General features: G+C 34.5%; 1 protein-coding gene across 2 annotated transcripts in view; it reads left to right on the plus strand.

Moving 5' to 3' along the window:
* Window positions 1-17353, plus strand: part of RIT2 (Ras like without CAAX 2) — a 207613-nt gene that overhangs the window by 45263 nt on the left and 144997 nt on the right. For both annotated transcript variants that reach the window (XM_040541740.1, XM_040541739.1), the window contains exon 2: window positions 14408-14464. In XM_040541740.1, the coding sequence (XP_040397674.1) occupies window positions 14408-14464 (57 nt within the window). The remainder of the gene's footprint in view (window positions 1-14407; window positions 14465-17353) is intronic.

Consider the following 17353-nt stretch of genomic DNA (forward strand, 5'->3'; position numbering starts at 1 on the left):
TATTTTAACTGCTGCTGTTTTTGCATGGAAAGAGCTAGAGTCACCAAATATGGCTTCTGTGTACCCATCCAGCTAAGCTGATGCATAACCCCCTAAGACAGCTAGGTTCACACCTGAATAAATGACAGGAGTATCAAGGAAGAAAGTGTATTGCAAAATACATGAAAGCAAGTTTAGCCCAAAAGAATTGAAGTGTAAGACTCAGACTTTTCTAGGGGCCCTAAATATTCTCAAACTTATCTCTTTTTCTGTTTCTCTGTGAAAATACAAGTCAGGCCTCTAGACCTTGTGTCTGTCTTGCAGCTTTCTGACCTTTTCAGTGTCACACTAATGCTATAATAAATGACCTCTTTTAGTGCTTGAAGTGCTACCTTTCACCCCGACACGTCCTGCATCAGTCCCTGTTGTCAATATATCATCATAATGCCATATATACATGTGTCAGGCAATACGAGTGCATTTTTGGCAGATGTTATCTTCCTGTCAGGTTTAGAGGTAAGAGAGAGAGAGGATATGTAACTATTTATTTCATCATCCTTATATATTTTAGTTTCTTCATCTCTACAGTACTAGTAACTCATAATTGTTTTGTAAGTTGTTTGAGCTTATGTGTCTGCTTTCTTGTGGATAACTCCATGTTGAAGGAATTGTTTTTTTGTTCTTAAAAATGTGATGGCTTTACTAACCTGATTTTAGATGAGCAGTTAAAGAATGCATTCATAGCCAAACCTCATGCAGCGATCCTGTAAATCTCAGTGATCGCCTTCCACATTGTTGTTGCTTGCTGTTTTCATTTGTCTTGTTTTTGCAGGTGTGGAAACTGAGGCAAAAGAGATGTTTATGACAGTCAAAGGATAAAGAGCTATTACCAGAGCCAAAAACTAGAAACACCTCTCTTCAGATTCACATGACCACATAAGACTTCTTCAGTAGTTTTACAGTGGTTATTAAGCCTTCTTTAATGTAAAAGTAACAGAAAGCCTAGGGCCAGTACTGTCCTCAGAGATAACTCATAGTTTTCCATTTTATTTCCATTTTTTTTGTTTTCCATTGTTTTGTTGATACGGCAGCTGAATTGTATATTTTAACATTGCAAAAGTATTGAAAAAGAGTCATAAATCTAGGAGTTGACTTACAATGGAAAATGATTGCCCCAGAATTTGAGTCTTGTTCTTTCAACAATTTCTTTTCAACATTGTTACCTTTGTGATTTTCACCTTCTCTGCATGATCATGTTCTAAGTGGTGCTGGTAGCAAACCAGAGCTGCTTGTTGCCCATCCACAGGAGCTTATATCCCCAATTTCAGACTTTCTCAACTGTTTGATTTGCTTTTTGGGTAACTTCACAATTATCAGGCTTTTTAATTTGTGTGTAGGCATGTGTGTGTGTTTGTGGAGGGTAGTAAACAGCTGAAGAGCCTATTCCTTCCTTAATCTTACGGGAATTCTTCTAATAAAATAGAAAAGACATTCAGAACTCATGTTGGTGTAAGTGATAATGTGTCAGATTTGACTTCATTGTGATGTGTTGCCTAATTAACTGAGAGAAAAACATTGCTGAGATCTGACAAGGAAAATATGTTCAGTTCAAAGTCGTGTCTGTAGTGAAGAACATTGTTCAACTCATATAATTTGTATTGTGTGATATTTATCTCCACTGAGATAAATATAAATTTAAAAATATGAGTAGGGAAGGAAATTGCTGGGGACGGAATCCTGGGAATAATCAAAAATTTGTGATGAATTCAAATTTTTACTGAGATTCTAGGATTGTCATGGGGTTAGTTTTCTGCCTTTCGATATGTCTTTGGAAATACATCCTGTCTTAGCATATTTTCTTTAAATATGGTTTAAACAGCATTGTTGTCACTGGAAAAATGTGTCTGACTTTAAAAGAATAGATAAAACAATTTCTGAGCAAAACAACGATATCTTGAAATTTGTCTACATTTTGCACTGAAAGAGAAGGCCAGCATTTCAAGCTACACTAGTAAATATTTTTTTTTTTTTTGAAGATCAGAAGGATGAGAAATTATCTATAAATCATATAATTTATAGTAGATGACTAAATACAGATGTTTCTCATACCTTTTTTTTTTTTTTTTAACAGCAAAAATGATAAATTGTTTTGGTATTTTCAATAATTTTGATACTATCAAACAAAAGTAAATTTACTATTACTTTATTTAGTTTCCTCTCCTGAATTTCATCCAAATTGGTTTTCTTTCCAGGAGGTATTTTCATTTCACTTAATATTCATTCAGAAGCAGGAAACAAGTTCATCATTTTAATCACCAGTGCCTGTAAAAAACAAATCTGAATTTTTGAGACAGATACAAATGGTCATTGTGCAGATCAGCAAGGACAGCAAGGACGCTTCAACCCTGTTATATTGAAGGGAAATGAATATTGACAGTGTCTGAGAATCTGGATGTTATCCTCTACAGGATATAACAGTAGCTGATGCTTTCAGAAACCCTAGGGTTGGTAAGAAAATAAAAATAAATAAATAAAAATTAAAAAAAAAAAAAGTGAACTGCATTTTAACCCAGAATATGACTTCTGTGAGGAGTTAAATGAAAGAGTTGTGTCTTTCCCTTTGACGTGTCATCAATTTTCCAGACCATGGGTTTGAAGTACACAAGAGTTGGTACAACGTTACAGAACAGAAACTGTTCTCCCACTCACAAGAAAATACAGATGCTGTCACTGCCAATTCATCACTGCTTGATGTATGGGGTATAATCTCCTATAGAAGGTATCACAGGAGCTAACCACTGGTTTATGTTAGGAAACCTGCAAACAGTGCCAATTTACCACTCCCTGAAACAGCAGTAAACCAATCCAGAGCATCTCAAGTTATCATGACGTGGCACATATCAGCAGTTAAAAAAAGGGAGAGAAATATGTGTGGTTGCTGAGAGGTTTCTTTCCATGGAATGAAATGGCTTTATCTTTTCTTGAAAGTCTTTTTCACAGCGAGCTAATAATGCTTGAGATTGGTACCTGCAAGCCAGGGCACGTTTGTACAAAGAACTAGCCTTTATATTTCTCTTGTTTGCTGTACTTCCTTTATAAAATCAGGAGATTTATCCATCGACTTTAATCAAAATATGTCCATTTGTAACAATTCAGGATTTTCTTTATTGTTCTCTGAAATAACATCAGAAAATTGAGTCCATCTAGCTTTATTCAATGTATTCTGTTTTAAAAATCACATTACAGTAGAGTCTGCTTTAAAACCTTTTTTATGTCATTACATTTTGGATTGCTCACTAATGGCAGGCTTAAGGTACTATAGAATTTTCCAGCCAAAGTACAGTAGAAGACACATTAAGTTTTCTTACTGTTTTTAACTTGATGGAAGAAACAGGGTGGGAAAATGCTCTAAGAGCATTTGCCAGAAGTAATTTCTGTTTATTAATGCATCTTGTCAAATCTTGTAGCCTAAACTAGGTAGGGAATGCTTGGTGTATTTGTGGGAGACCTTTCTGGTGGGGGTCAGGCAGATACTATGGATGAAATGGTGCATAAGTGGCAGCAACCTACCTTGTCATTATTGTTAATTTGTACTGCATTACGGTGATGTCTCTTACAGGGGGAATAAATACAAGTCTTTGCTCCCCTGTTCCCTTAAACACTGAAAAGTATTTTTACCATGATTTTTAGAATGCAGTGCATTCTGCCTTCCTAGATTGCACCAGGAACTGGGTCTTGATATAGATATTAATGTAAGTCAGAAGTTTTTAGTACAACTGGTTTTCACTAGAATTTGCTGATTCAGAGGACAGTGAACTTTTCTGCAGTGAGAGCAGTTCTGCTGAAGGTTTTCTGAAAGTTTCTCAAGTCCAGAATGAATTTTTGCTCAATTTTTTTTTTTTTCCTTCCGTCCCTGCTAGACAGCTGTAACCAGTAAGTGAAACGTATGTCTTTTTTCAGTGGTCACACTCTGAATACAGGTAGTAAAAACTCATGTCTTTACGCCTAATGCATGTGAGAAAGACAAATTTGAGACACGCTCTAAAATTAATGATTTTATTCATTCCAAGTGGGTACCAGAACAGCATAAAGATTTTTTTTTTCTTGTCTTTTTTTGTCTGTCTTTCTCAGGCAGAAAGAGATGCCTAATTCTTTGCTTTTACCCTGGTGGTAGATATTGCCACGACATAGAAAATTCTGAATCAAGTCCTTTGTTTCCTTCTGATACAAAAGAGAAAAAAATACAAAACTGTGTACATTCTCCAAAGGAAGCCATTTGCCGCTTCACTTTGTCACCACCAACTCCATTTCCATATATTTTTCACTTACTTCCATATAGTCTGCTCTTACTTTACAGTGGTAAAGGGTACAAAACAAGAGAAAGTCTTTTTCTTGTTCTGCAGCTCAAACAAAATTTAGGTCTCCCAATTCCATTGTTATAAATGCTCTTTTTTTTTCTTCTTATTTTTTCTTCTTTTTTTTTTTTTTTTAATTTAATTTTATTTTTATTTTTGATCTCTTGAGGCTTAATTTTAAGGTGTTTCCCTAGTAGTTTTGTTTGTTTGTTATACTTTCTTTCTTATAGTAAGGGAGTGAGGGATCAGCTGGGACCCTCTGAAGAAATATCACAACATTCCTGGCAAGAAAGTGTGGATTCCCAGAGGGCCTTTTTGCCCTCAAGGATACAAGACAGTGAAAGTCAGAACTGACAGCCACAGTTTAAGGAGAGGTTACTGTGAGAAGCAGACAGGAGATAAGACAGGCTTTGGAGGTGATGGAAATAATTTTCCAGGGGACAATGGAAGCCTTTCCTGTGCTTTCTGTGACTTGGTCTTTAGCTAAGACCAAGTCAAACATAAAAGTCTTCATCTTTAGTAATTCAATGGACATGGGAGAGTTCTCTGTTTCTGTTCTGGCTGTCCTAGAAGCTTGAATGATCTCTATTTAAAATGTAAGTGTCTGAGTATTTGTTTGTTTATTCTAATAATACCAGGCAGATTTAATTTAAAAGACTTTTGTCTTTAAGAGTCTGCCCTTCGGCTACTTATTATTTGCTGTGGGCGTCAGGTTCAGTAATTGAACCTATCACTTTAGCAACAGTGTAAAAAGCCATGCTACATCAACAGCCATGTATATTTTTTTCCAGTACTCGAGAATGAATTTAGCACAGAGAAATAAAATTTAGCTTGCTGTCATTTCACAGCTAACACATACTAAATAATACATTGTAATTCCTAAAAAAGTAATAATTGCAGCTCACAGACTTTGCAGCATTCCTTCCTGAAAGTGTGTAGTACAGCTCTCATTCCATTTCTTGCAGAGCATAACAATGTAAAAATTGTTTTACTGAGTCAGAACAACAGTGCCTTTGGGCCTGTATCCTATCAGTGAATCTAGCCTGTAGTGGTTGTTTTGGGAAGAATATATGAACAAAATAAACTATAGAAAATTTCTTGAATATCTTCACATCCTCCAGCAGTTTGAAGGCAAGAGTATTTTAACCTCGGGGCTAAGATCTTTTAGTTTATTTGAACCTTTTCTTTTTTTAAATTTTTTTTTTTTTTTTTTTTTTTTCAATCCAGCAATACACCTTGCCTTTTACCTATGTCATGGGACAATCATGCAATTAGCCATACTCAGTGTGAAAAAATATTTTATTAATAGATATTTAATTGATACTTTAATGCTTTCTATTCCTTATATGGTGAGAGGATAAATAATCATTCTCTATTTACCTTTTTACAGGTAAAATTTCATAAACCTCTGTAATACACATCTCTTCTTCTCATTCATCTTTTTAACACAAATAGACATGCCTTAAATGCTGCTCATATTTGCTCTGGTAAACGTAACATTCAACCACATTCAGTGTCCATCTAACACAACACATATCACAGCAGTGGGAAATGGGTATTTCCATTGATTTCAGTGGGAGGCAGGTCATGCACATACTCCCATATAATAAGGGTTTTGGTATCCGTATAACCTACATTAGCTACATGGCATCGTGGAATGCTGGTGGTTTGCACAATCTGTCTACCAGTGTCAAATAACCTTTCTAACTTTTGACTTTTTTTTTTTTTTTTTTTTTTTTTTTTTGGCAATTTTATTTCACACTGGTGTGAAATACTTGATGGTAACATTATTTCAGCATTCTGACTCCTTCTGTTTTGGTTCAGGTGACTTCTGCTGTCAGTTTATTCTAAAATGTTCTGTGATTTAAATGCAGAAACCACAGATTAAAAATAATAAATAATCTGGGGAAGTATACTCTTTACTTAAATTACATATTTCATCAGACTTCTTAGTAAAGGGTAGAAAAAAATACTATGCAATACCTTAGTGCAATGCATTTTGGTCAAAGCACCAAGGAGTGCAGATAGGTTGTCTTTGACTGCATGAATTGTGTATGAAGCTCTCTCAAATTCTTTTTATTTTGTTTTCCTTTTTTTTTTTTTTTTTTTTTTTTTTTACTACACAAGTATGTTGTAAACGTATGGTCATTTAAATTGTCTTGATTACAAAGCAATGTTTTCCAAATGGAAACTTCCCCCCGAGAAGCAAGAGGCTTTTTATAAAATGTTTGAGATGAAAACCAGGTAGTATCTTAGGAAAGCAACCATCCATTTCCATTACTGACATTAGTTAAAGACCTGGTAACAGGTGTTATCAATATTAAAATGTCTTGTGTTAAATTAATGTCTTCACTACTTAATATGAGACTATAGGACAAAATTCTCCAAAAGAACCAATATCACTAATTCCAGGCCATCCTTTAGCTTACAGAGCACCTTAAAATGAAACAGGTTTCTTCCCTCTTCCATCCATGTTGGAAGTCAATTTCAGTAAATCCCTCATCTGGTGGCTAGAAATATTTTCAGATTTGCAACATAAGTTTGTTCATAACTAGTATCATACCTTTACATTCAGAGCAATGCATCCCTTTAACAAATATTTTTTCTTTGCTTGGTTTTCTTTTACCTTGATTTATTAAACTTGCAGAAACTGAATATGAAGTATGTGAAACCTTCCTGAGACTTATTTAGAGTATTTAGATTTTTTTTTCTAATTTCTTCTATTCTATTACTTCTATTTTTTCTTCCTGTATATTTTCTAGCACTATTGGTGTCTCCATTCAAGGATCCTCTAAGTGTTAATGTAATTCAGAGATCAGATAAGATTCTGGAAAAAAACTACTGTCTTTCCTCTTTGCCTCTACTGTTCATCATGTGTATGTTTGGGCATTGTTATTACAAAGTCTATTCAATAAAATTTAATGGGCAAAAGAATGATTGCAAATGACTCAACACCTGACAAGTCAATCTAAAAAATCAGGAATGAGCTCTGAAAGAGTTATTTACAAGGATGTTTATAATTTTTCCAAACCAGTGAAAGAGAAGATTCCAGTTTTCAACCAAGAACATTTGAAAAGAGCATACATTTTAAAATACCTGGGATCTTGTGGAGTTGAATCCATCAGAAAGATTGTTCAAACTATCCAGTACTTCAGGGATAAAATAGTGCTAATAAAACGCTTGTCTGGTTTGCTGAAATAATGTAACTTTTATATGGTAACATTTTTACATCTTTAGCTATACACAAACATCTTACCACAAGAGTAAAATAGGTATGTTAAACATGTCCTGGCCATGTTTCTACAAAGTTATTTAATATTACAGATTGGTAGAGACAAGAATGTCCCTTAATTTTTTAGCACATGTATCACTTTTTCATTTCTATGATGGACTGGTGCATACTTTGTTACTATATTCTGCTTTTCTGTTTTTAGACCCTGAGGCTTGTTTACCACCTTCTCTATGCTAATAATATCTACATGCTTTCTTCTTTTCTCGTGATCTTTGTGAACTAGTCTAGAAGTCCACTTACTTTACCATATCATATTATTTTTCAGCCCCTTATCTTTTGTGGTATCTATGTCACCTTACTGGTTTATGAAAACCAAACTAAAGATGTACTGGAACAGTGTATCTGCATAAGAAACTAAAGTGAATTAACCATATGGTATCACAGATATCTCAGTTGCAATTGCTGTGGTCATTTTATTAATCCAGATTGCAGGATTTTGTAAAGAAGGTAAAGATTATTTAGAAAATGTATGAATATATGATCATACACAGCACCCAGAGTGTGAATATGTGGAAGTTTTTGGGTGAACAGAGAGGGCTAGGAAGCTCAGGATGAGATATTGACATCATGGATACTATTGTCATAAAGAATATTTTGTAAGCTCACAACCTGCTATCCTGTCTGGAAAAACAGGTATGGGACTACATTCAAAGCTGTTGGTACAAGTCAAATTTAGAATAAATTAGGAGGACCATGGAATTAATTGAATTCTATGTTTTCTCATGGCAGTGGGTATTATTCTTTTCTATTAGCCTATGTACCCATAAAAACACATTCATTTTTAAAAGCTGACACCTTTCTTTACATGAACTTTGATATAGCTGCACTCATCAAAAGGATGCTTTAGAATAAATAATAAAACTTTAGCATGGTATTTCCAACTGGGAGGTAAATAAAATATTAGGAAAAGCACAGGAATTTTATAGAAAGTAGCAGAGAGGAATAAGTTTATTATTCATAAAAACCATATAATTCAGTGTTAACATAGGTATAGTATATCTTTTTAGATAGTTAATGAATGTTGGATAAACATAATTAGAAACAACTAAAAATGAAATTCAGGATCTTAACCCCTCTTTTTATTTTGAAAACGCAATAGAGCTTTGAAGTTATATAGTAACCGATGCATATCGGGCGTATTTATTCATCTGAGGCAATCTGCATTTGCTTAGCCACAGATGGATATAAAGGAGATACTACTAATCCGAAACAATGATCCTTTTACTTATCATAGCTGCCAGGTGATGTACATGCCCCATTTAAATGGAACGATCTTCACAGTATTATAAAATATTCATTATTATTATTATATTTTTTTTTTTTTCAGGAAACTTGCAATTCTAAACATTTCACAATATCTGCTATGGATTTAAAGGCTCCTTTTTCTTTTTTTTCTTTTTTTCTTTACCATATACATTTATTTTTTTAACTGACTGCAGTTGTACATGCATATGTATTTATTCAAATATCAGTCTTATCCATTTATTCTGTTTTAATATCCTGCTCTAAAGCCATGTTTTGATACAGTGTTTTGTGTGTGGATTAAATTAGAGTTAAAGTTATCTAATTTATAGATCTGTAAAATCATGCAGCAGTATTATTTGGATTTCGAAAGGAAAATAGTCACAACAATATCTCATGATGGTTTGGATTCATTAAGTGTGAGTGTTAATTTGAAAGAAAAAAGGATCAAGGGTAAGGAAAAAAAGGAAGGTTCAAGAATATTATTTTTATAAAACACCATGGAGTGTCTATATCATTTTCCTGTTAATTTTCAGAATTAATTCTCTCTGAAAAAATGACTTTGGCTCTGCTGTTGGTAACAGTGAAGAAGCCAGCATATCCCAGCTGAGGCAGCTGACCTGCTGGGGAGCCCAGACAGATTTGGCTATAAGCCAGTTTAATTCCCTGGGCTCCATCTGGATTTGCACAGTTTCATGCCAGTGATGACTGAGCTCCCTTTTTGGTTTGGGAAGCATTTTTACAACTTCTGACAGTCATTTAGAACTAACTTCTGTGGCCAGTAGCCAAGATTGTGGAATATCTGGTAAATCTGAACACAGCTGAACATCAGACCTGATACTCTGAGACTTGCTCACAGAGTGAGGGCTTTGCCATTAGCAGCCAAAAGCTAGGCATTCCTTTTCCTCAGAGGGTACACCTGGTACACCTGCTCTTAAAAAAATGCTTGCTGCACCAATGTTCAGTAGGGTTTAACAGAAAGTGCTGCTTCTTATATCAGAGAACATACAGGGGAAGATGTGTTCCAACTCCCACATTTTATACCCCAATTTCCTTATTTTGCATTGTAATCCAGTGCTGAAAAAAGTCAAAGAATATCTCAATTCCTTCTGTCTGAGAAAACAAAACCATGTAACCTGCTTCTTGCAGAGGGTACTAATCCCCTTGCAGTAGGTGACAAGTGGTAAAGGCATCAGAGGTTCCTTACCCTGGTGATCAGGAGGGGGCCTGGGGGCCAAACCCTTGACAAAGAGCTGTCATTGAAGTATTTTTAGGCCAAGATTCACATGTGAGTTTTACTCACTGTTTCCCCCACCAGCTGACATAATACATTTCATTGAATGGAGTGATTCAGTGAACATCTTTCTAAAATTTTGTACCTCTCCAGGTTCATTTTATATGTAACCAAATCAGCTTATGTACAGCTCTGTGCTGAGACGAGGATCAGGCACATAAAAGTCAGTATTGTTGCACATGGCATTAAACGACAGAAATTCCTTTCCAGATCTGCCTGCAGAGCACTGTGCAACCTGTTCCTCTCCAAGGCTTGATGATGTATGTGCATGCCCAGTGTTCTCAGATGGAGAAATTGTCTAAGTCCTAGTGGCTGACATTTTACATGTTAAGGTAGAAAGTCAGTATAATGCTTCCAAATGATTTCATTCTTTTTAGATCCTGTGGATTTAATGAGGATGTAGCTGATGTATTGATTTAGGGTTGTCCCAGGAGTGAGGCAAAATATTTACCATGAGTTCTGGGTATCCTCCGAGAATTCCAGTTTCAGTTTTAACAACAGATTTTGTGAAAAAGGCATGGCTCAAAAAGGAAGCAGATCAAGATCAGATAAAAAGTGGTTTGCTTAAAAAAAAAAAAAAAAAAAAAAAAAAAAAAAATCTTGGCAAGGAAAAGCAGCAGGTAGTGAAACAAATTGAATTCATTTGTGGTTCAGGCCCTCAGAAGGCTCAAAATGTGTAGGCATAAACCATATGAACAGCATCTCTGCTAGCTGCCTTTCTCTGAGCAAGCTAGGCAGATCACATTAGGCATGAATTTATTCTGTATAAAGCACTATCAGTTATCAGATGGAGATGCCTAAAAATCTGTCACAATTAAAAAAAAACAGGTGTCCTGGAAATCAATGTGTCCAAACACACAGAGTACTTAGAAATAATACATCTGACAACAGATAATGTAGAAAATATCAATGTCACCGCACACAGATTTGTTTCTCTATAATATGTATAGGCTGAACAAGCTTTTTTTTTACGCAGTTACCCTCTCTGAATTACTATGAATTTATAATGATGCTTCTTAACATTTATATTTGTCTATACTAAATATACAATAATTTATTAATATGGTAATAAATGTTTAATACACTTTGTCTGTAAGATTTTGTAAAACTATCTCCTTAACCCCATGATTTTTTTTTAATTTTATTATTTTTATTATTTTAATGTAAGGACAAACATTAAACTAAACCAATGCTGTTTTAAAAATGGGTGTATTTATACACAGAATTTGCAAAATGTGGATTTTTTTGTACATAACCTCTGCTATTCAAGGTATCTGAGATGTACAGGACAGAATCACAGAACTTCATCTTTGCTTTAATGTGTTGTGACTGACAGTTATAATTCAGATGGGGTACTTTTTTTTTTTTTTTTTTTTGGTAATAAATGGCCCCATAGATGCTATACTGAAATTTTAATGCATTCATTAAAAAAAAATGTGAAAAATAAAAATTATGAAATTGACTTAAAAACCAAGGAACATTTTTGTATGTTTCGTTCTATACTCCCCACCCACCCCCAGTTTTTGAGCAATGGGAATTCATGTATTCCACTGCTGAAGGTCTTTTCCTCACAGCTCTCCCTGTTAGGCACATTCATTTACTTTTCAGCTGATGCTGTTCTGATAAATGAGGGTATTACCATGACCATTGAATACTCAGGACAACTTTTGTGCTTATTCAGTACCTGAACTTTAGATAGCAAGTTGGAAACTTAGGGTTGGACAGGATATGAGTGTTTCTGGCTTGCTACATAAACTGGAATTTTGCTTCCAGAGAACCACCTGTTCCAAATGATGCAAAGCAATTTTCCTGAAGGCTCATGTAATTTTCCTAAAATTTCTGAATGTAGGTGATACTCAACCATAAAGAAATCTGTTCAGAAGAAACCAAGCTGTATGTGGTTAACAGGATCATTTGTCTGCTGCATCAATTTTAATGAGTTAGGTATTCCTTAAATGCATCAGAAAGCAAATTGGGTATGGCAATTGGTGACAGTTTGTAAAATACCATGAAAACTTTTAAGATTCAGACTTCTAAATTATATTTTAAAGTTCTGGAACAAATGACAGCTGGTTATTTTTCTGTCAGTTGTCTCTCAGTGGTTGGCTGTAGGGTTTGAAACATATTTTTTTCCTTATTCCAAATGGAAAGTAGCAATAAATTTCATTAAACTGGTCCTTCAAATAGAGCAATGGCAGGTTTTAGTTATTAAAAAAAAATGTTAGATGTGAAGGTAGACATTTTCTATCTCTTTAAAAACTTGTTGAAATTGCAGTCCATGTTGTTTCAGAAACCATTATATAATTCAGCTGGAGTTAACTGGACTGTTTCACTTTATATAACATAATTGAAGATTTACTTGAGAAAGGAAGGATTTGTTATAAGATGGTTAAGAGTCCTTAGCTAATTTGTGAGATACTCAAGTTCGCTCATTTCTCTCAAATTACTGTCATTTCTCAATCATTTAAATGTTGTATAGTGATTAAAACAGCTTTAATTAGGTATCCTACGATCATTCACCTCTACCTAACCCTGTGTATGGTTTTTTTTTTTTTTTTTTTTTTTTTTTTTTTTTTTTTTTTTTTAAGAACATGTTTGTAACATTTTCATGGATTCCAGTCAACTCAAATTTGCTGTGTGGATAAAGCTACATCTCTTCCATCCCGGGTCTATGACTACATGCTACTTAGTAAACTAGTAAATATGGCTAAGCAAATATATATATATATATATATATATATGTATATATGTATATATATATATATATATATATTACTCTAACACTTAATTTCCAGTAGTATATTTATTACAATTTATGGGAATTTTAGGATTTTCTGTGTATTAGGAATTTCTATTTGTTAGAAAAATAAAACCTTCTATTTTTAATTCAGATCAGACATTGTGATTTGTTTCTTTATTATGTTTTTATATATTGGTTTGGCAGCCATGGTGAAAACTTTGGTAGTTATCCTCCAAGAAGTCTCTTCCATAGTCACCATGAAGACAGTTGACTAACACTATATAATTTTTAAAAACTAAAAGATCAAAATCTTAATACTTTTTTTTTTTTTTTTTTTTTTTTTTAATAATAGTGTGTTACTCATTAAAGCTGATCCACAATTACAATTGATTTGTGTAAGTACTATCCAGAATACCTAGTTAAGTTGGACTATGATGCAACTGGGGAAGTATTACAAAAATTATTACCAAGGTGGTTTTCCTCTAGAGACAATATTGGGGTTAATAGCATTTACCAAGTGTTAAAAAGATGTAACTTTGTACTGGGTCAGGCTGGGATGGAGCTAACTTTCCCCACAGTGGTGCAGACAGTGCTGTGCTCTGCGCTAGTAGCTAGAACAGCACTGGTATCACACCATGTTTTGTCTCTTGCTGAGCAGTACTGGTACATCATCAAGACTCCCTCTAACCCCAGCACAAGGCAGCACACTGAGAGCGGGCAAGGTAGAAGAGGGTGGATGGGGGGAAGGTGCTTTTAGTTTGTTTTCTTTGTTTCTCACTTCTCTAGTTTGTTAGTAATAGGCAATAAATTTTGTTAATCTCCCTATGCTGAGTCTGTGCTGCCCATGACGATAATTGTTCAGTGATCTCCCTGTCCTTATCTCAAACCCTGAGCCATTTGCATCGTATTTTCTACCCCTTTGCCTTTGAGGAGATTTATTATTTTTTTCCCAGAAGTTGTGGTGGGGCTCAGCTGCCCACCTGAGTAAAACCACCACAGTGTCTTTGATGCTCATTGATGGGAAGCAGAGAATAATCATTTTCTCTCTTTCTGTGTTTCTGTGTTTCTGCATGGCGCTTGCTTGTTTTTTTCCTCTTTCTTTCCTTTTAATTAAGTTACCTTATCAACATGTGAGCTTTTTTCTTTCTCTCTTTTCTCTTTTTTCGTTCTTCCCCTCATCTTCCTTTGAGAAGGGGGTGCGAGAGAGTGATTTTGGTTGAGTTTAGCTGTCCATCAGGGTGAAACCACCACATACACCTACATAGACCAACTAATAAATGAAATTTAAAAAGGAAGAAGACATATTATATGTATATTTGCTGTTTATTAGTGCTTAGTTATCACTATAATACAAATGCATTCTTGTCTCTGTAGACATGAGGCAGATTTTTGATTCACTTTCTAAGCTGATACTTGAATGAGTGAATTCTATGTTGTTTTCCCTGTTGTCATTTGAAGATAGTAATATCACTCCTTTTCCTTCCCTTTGTGTTTCTGCTCTCCAGCAATGACAATGCAGTTTATAAGCCATCGGTTCCCTGATTATCATGATCCAACAATAGGTAAGTAAAGATTATTGTCTTCTTCATTCCTTTCAATCTCTCCACCTACTTGAGATTTCCATACCACAAAAAGCTGTTCCTAAATAACACCTATATAGAATCAAGATTTATAAATTTTATGTTAGATTTATTTTTGTGATGACAATGAAGTTGTGTTGTGGTCATACTATAATCATTTCTTCCTGAAATATTTTATACAAGATCTCTTCAACAATATCTTTGTGGCTACATAATTATTGTATGTGGCTATATAATTATTGCTGTCTGTATAATTGCAGAATACAAAACAAAAATAGAAAAAAAAAAAAAACAGTAAACAATCTTTCAACATACTATAACAAAATAAGGTATAAACTCCAGTCTGAAGTGTGGTTCTTTTTATTATTTTTTATCTTTTTATTATTATTTTTTATTTTAGTACTGTTCTCCACTTTTAAACTCTTAGTTGACATTCTCTATAAAAATAGAGCACCTGTTGAATTTATTATACTTGAGTTGTTGTTTGGGATCCCTACTCTGCTAACTCCATTTGTTTTACTTGCATAACAACCAGAAATAATAATAAACATGTATTTGCAATACCTGAAAATCATCATTTTTAGATGCTAACCAGTACTTAATGGTTGAAGTACAAGGGGATAGTCAGAGCTGGAAACAAGATCTGGGATGAAGATCAACCATTCTGTGACTCTGTGATGTCAAGAGCAGTTGTCAAGACTAATTTTCATTCATGCTGTTGATCATCTTTTGGTCACTACTATAATTATTAGTATAAATAAATGTAGCAAAAAGTGTGTGTGCAATCAAGACAGAAATAGCAGAACAGGATTTTTTTTCACTTAAGGGTGGCTTCGTTAGTTAGCTTTATTGATATTAAAAAAGCCTTTGAATTTGAAGGGCTATCCATCTTATAAGTGGGAGGCATTAAAAACATTAATACTTATAAAGGTTGTTTTGAAAACAAACAAACAAACAAAAAAAGAACAAAAAAAAAACAGCTTAGACCAAAACATTTTTTTCTGTTAGCTTTGAAATTTTCAGATGTTTCAAGCACAGGTCTGACCTCTATAATGATACTGCGTGACTAAGTAGAGCAGCTAATGATAGGATTTATCTTAATTTCTCATTACCATAGTATTCCACATTCCCTGAATATTAACTCCTGATAAGTGGTGATATTTCAATTAAAAAAAGAAAAAAAGTATAAACTCTTCACACCACTAGTATTTTTATAGGCATTAAAATATATGTATATAAAAAAAATAGTTGTATCAACTCTAAAGAAGGCAAAACTAATAGGGAATTGCTACAAAATTAGTTGTTGCAATCAGGAAAAAAAAAAAAAAACACATTGGATTTAATTGCAAAGAGGAAAATTAGTAGTTATGGACACCATTAAGTTATGTGCATACACCCATTTTTATTACTATCTACCTACCATCTATATTTATCTATATATTGCATCTTGTCATAATCTTAACTTATTGGTCTCTAGACACTACCACAGTATGAATAATAAATAATCATAAAAAGAAGGAAATCTTATGATGCATTGTAAGTACATTCTGCAGGAATGCCTAGAGGACCTAATCAGGACGAAGGTCTCCTTGAATAACAGACAGCTCCTATTCAATAAAACGAACACTTCAAATAGAAGAAGAGAGAGGGAGATAGAAAATAGAGAAAGTAGTGAGAAGTATGACTCAAGTTTTATCTGTTCAGCATTTCTGTCTCAGAACACACTAAGGACATCCTGAGAAAGGCTCATTTTCTATTCATGCTCTAAAATATGCTAAACAGCAGAGAATAATCTTAGGCTAAGTATATCTTTTCTGCTGGATACATTTATGGCGTTGTGGTGGTTTTACCGTGCTAGGCAGCTGAACACCACAACCGCCCTCTCACTCCCCCTCCTTAGAAGTGGAGGGGAAGAAGTAAAGGAAAGAAACAACTCACAGGTTGAGATAAGGATAATTTAATTAAAGGAAAAAAAAATAATTATTAAGGAAAGATTATTATTAATTAAACAGTTTAACTAAAGGGAAAAAAAGGAAGGGAAAAGGGAGGGGGAAAGGGAAAAAACAAAACAAAACAAAACAAGTAAAGGCTATGTGGAAGTGCAGAGGAAAGAAATTACTCTACTTCCCACAAACAAGCGATGCTTGATCACTTCCTTGAAGCAGGGCCTCAATGCACATAGCTCGTGTTCGGGAGGACAGATGTTTTCGCAACGAGAGCCCACCCCTCCCCTCTTCTTCCTTTTTCCACCTTTTATGGCTGAGTGTGACATCATATGGTATGGAATATCCCTTTGGTTGGTTTTGGTCAGCTGCCCTGGTGATGTTTCTTCCTCGCTTTTTTTGCCCACTCCCTAGGAGGGTTAGAGAGAGTCCTGATGCTGTGCCAGCACTGTTCAGCAGCAGACACAACACTGGTGTGATACCACTGCTGTTCTAGCTACAAGTGCAGAGCACAGCACTGTATGGGCTGCTGCAGGGAAAGTTAACATCCCAGCCAGACCCAGCACAGGCATGATCCCTCAAAATTTGACATTAACAAATAAACAACCAAACAAAAACACAAATAGACAGAATCATTTGTTAACTTACCTGTAATAACAAATAAATGCATTTAAAAATCTCTGTACACCAAAAATGTTTGTATTATAACTTTTGAGGTCCAGGTCTCAAGTCACAGAATTCATCTCCACCGTTTTTTGTACATGTGCTGGTAGGCATAGTTGAACTGTTTTCCATCAGTCTACTAAGATTTTATAATTCCAGAGAATTTTCTGGGATGTCAGAAAGAAAGGTGATCCAAAATAAGCATATCCAGGGCCAAGGCTGTGCTGATAACAGGAGTTGCCTGAGTGGAAGTGATTCCCTGAAG

This window comes from Cygnus olor, chromosome Z (genome assembly GCF_009769625.2).
Source record: "Cygnus olor isolate bCygOlo1 chromosome Z, bCygOlo1.pri.v2, whole genome shotgun sequence".
In the NCBI taxonomy this organism is placed as follows: Eukaryota; Metazoa; Chordata; class Aves; order Anseriformes; family Anatidae; genus Cygnus; species Cygnus olor.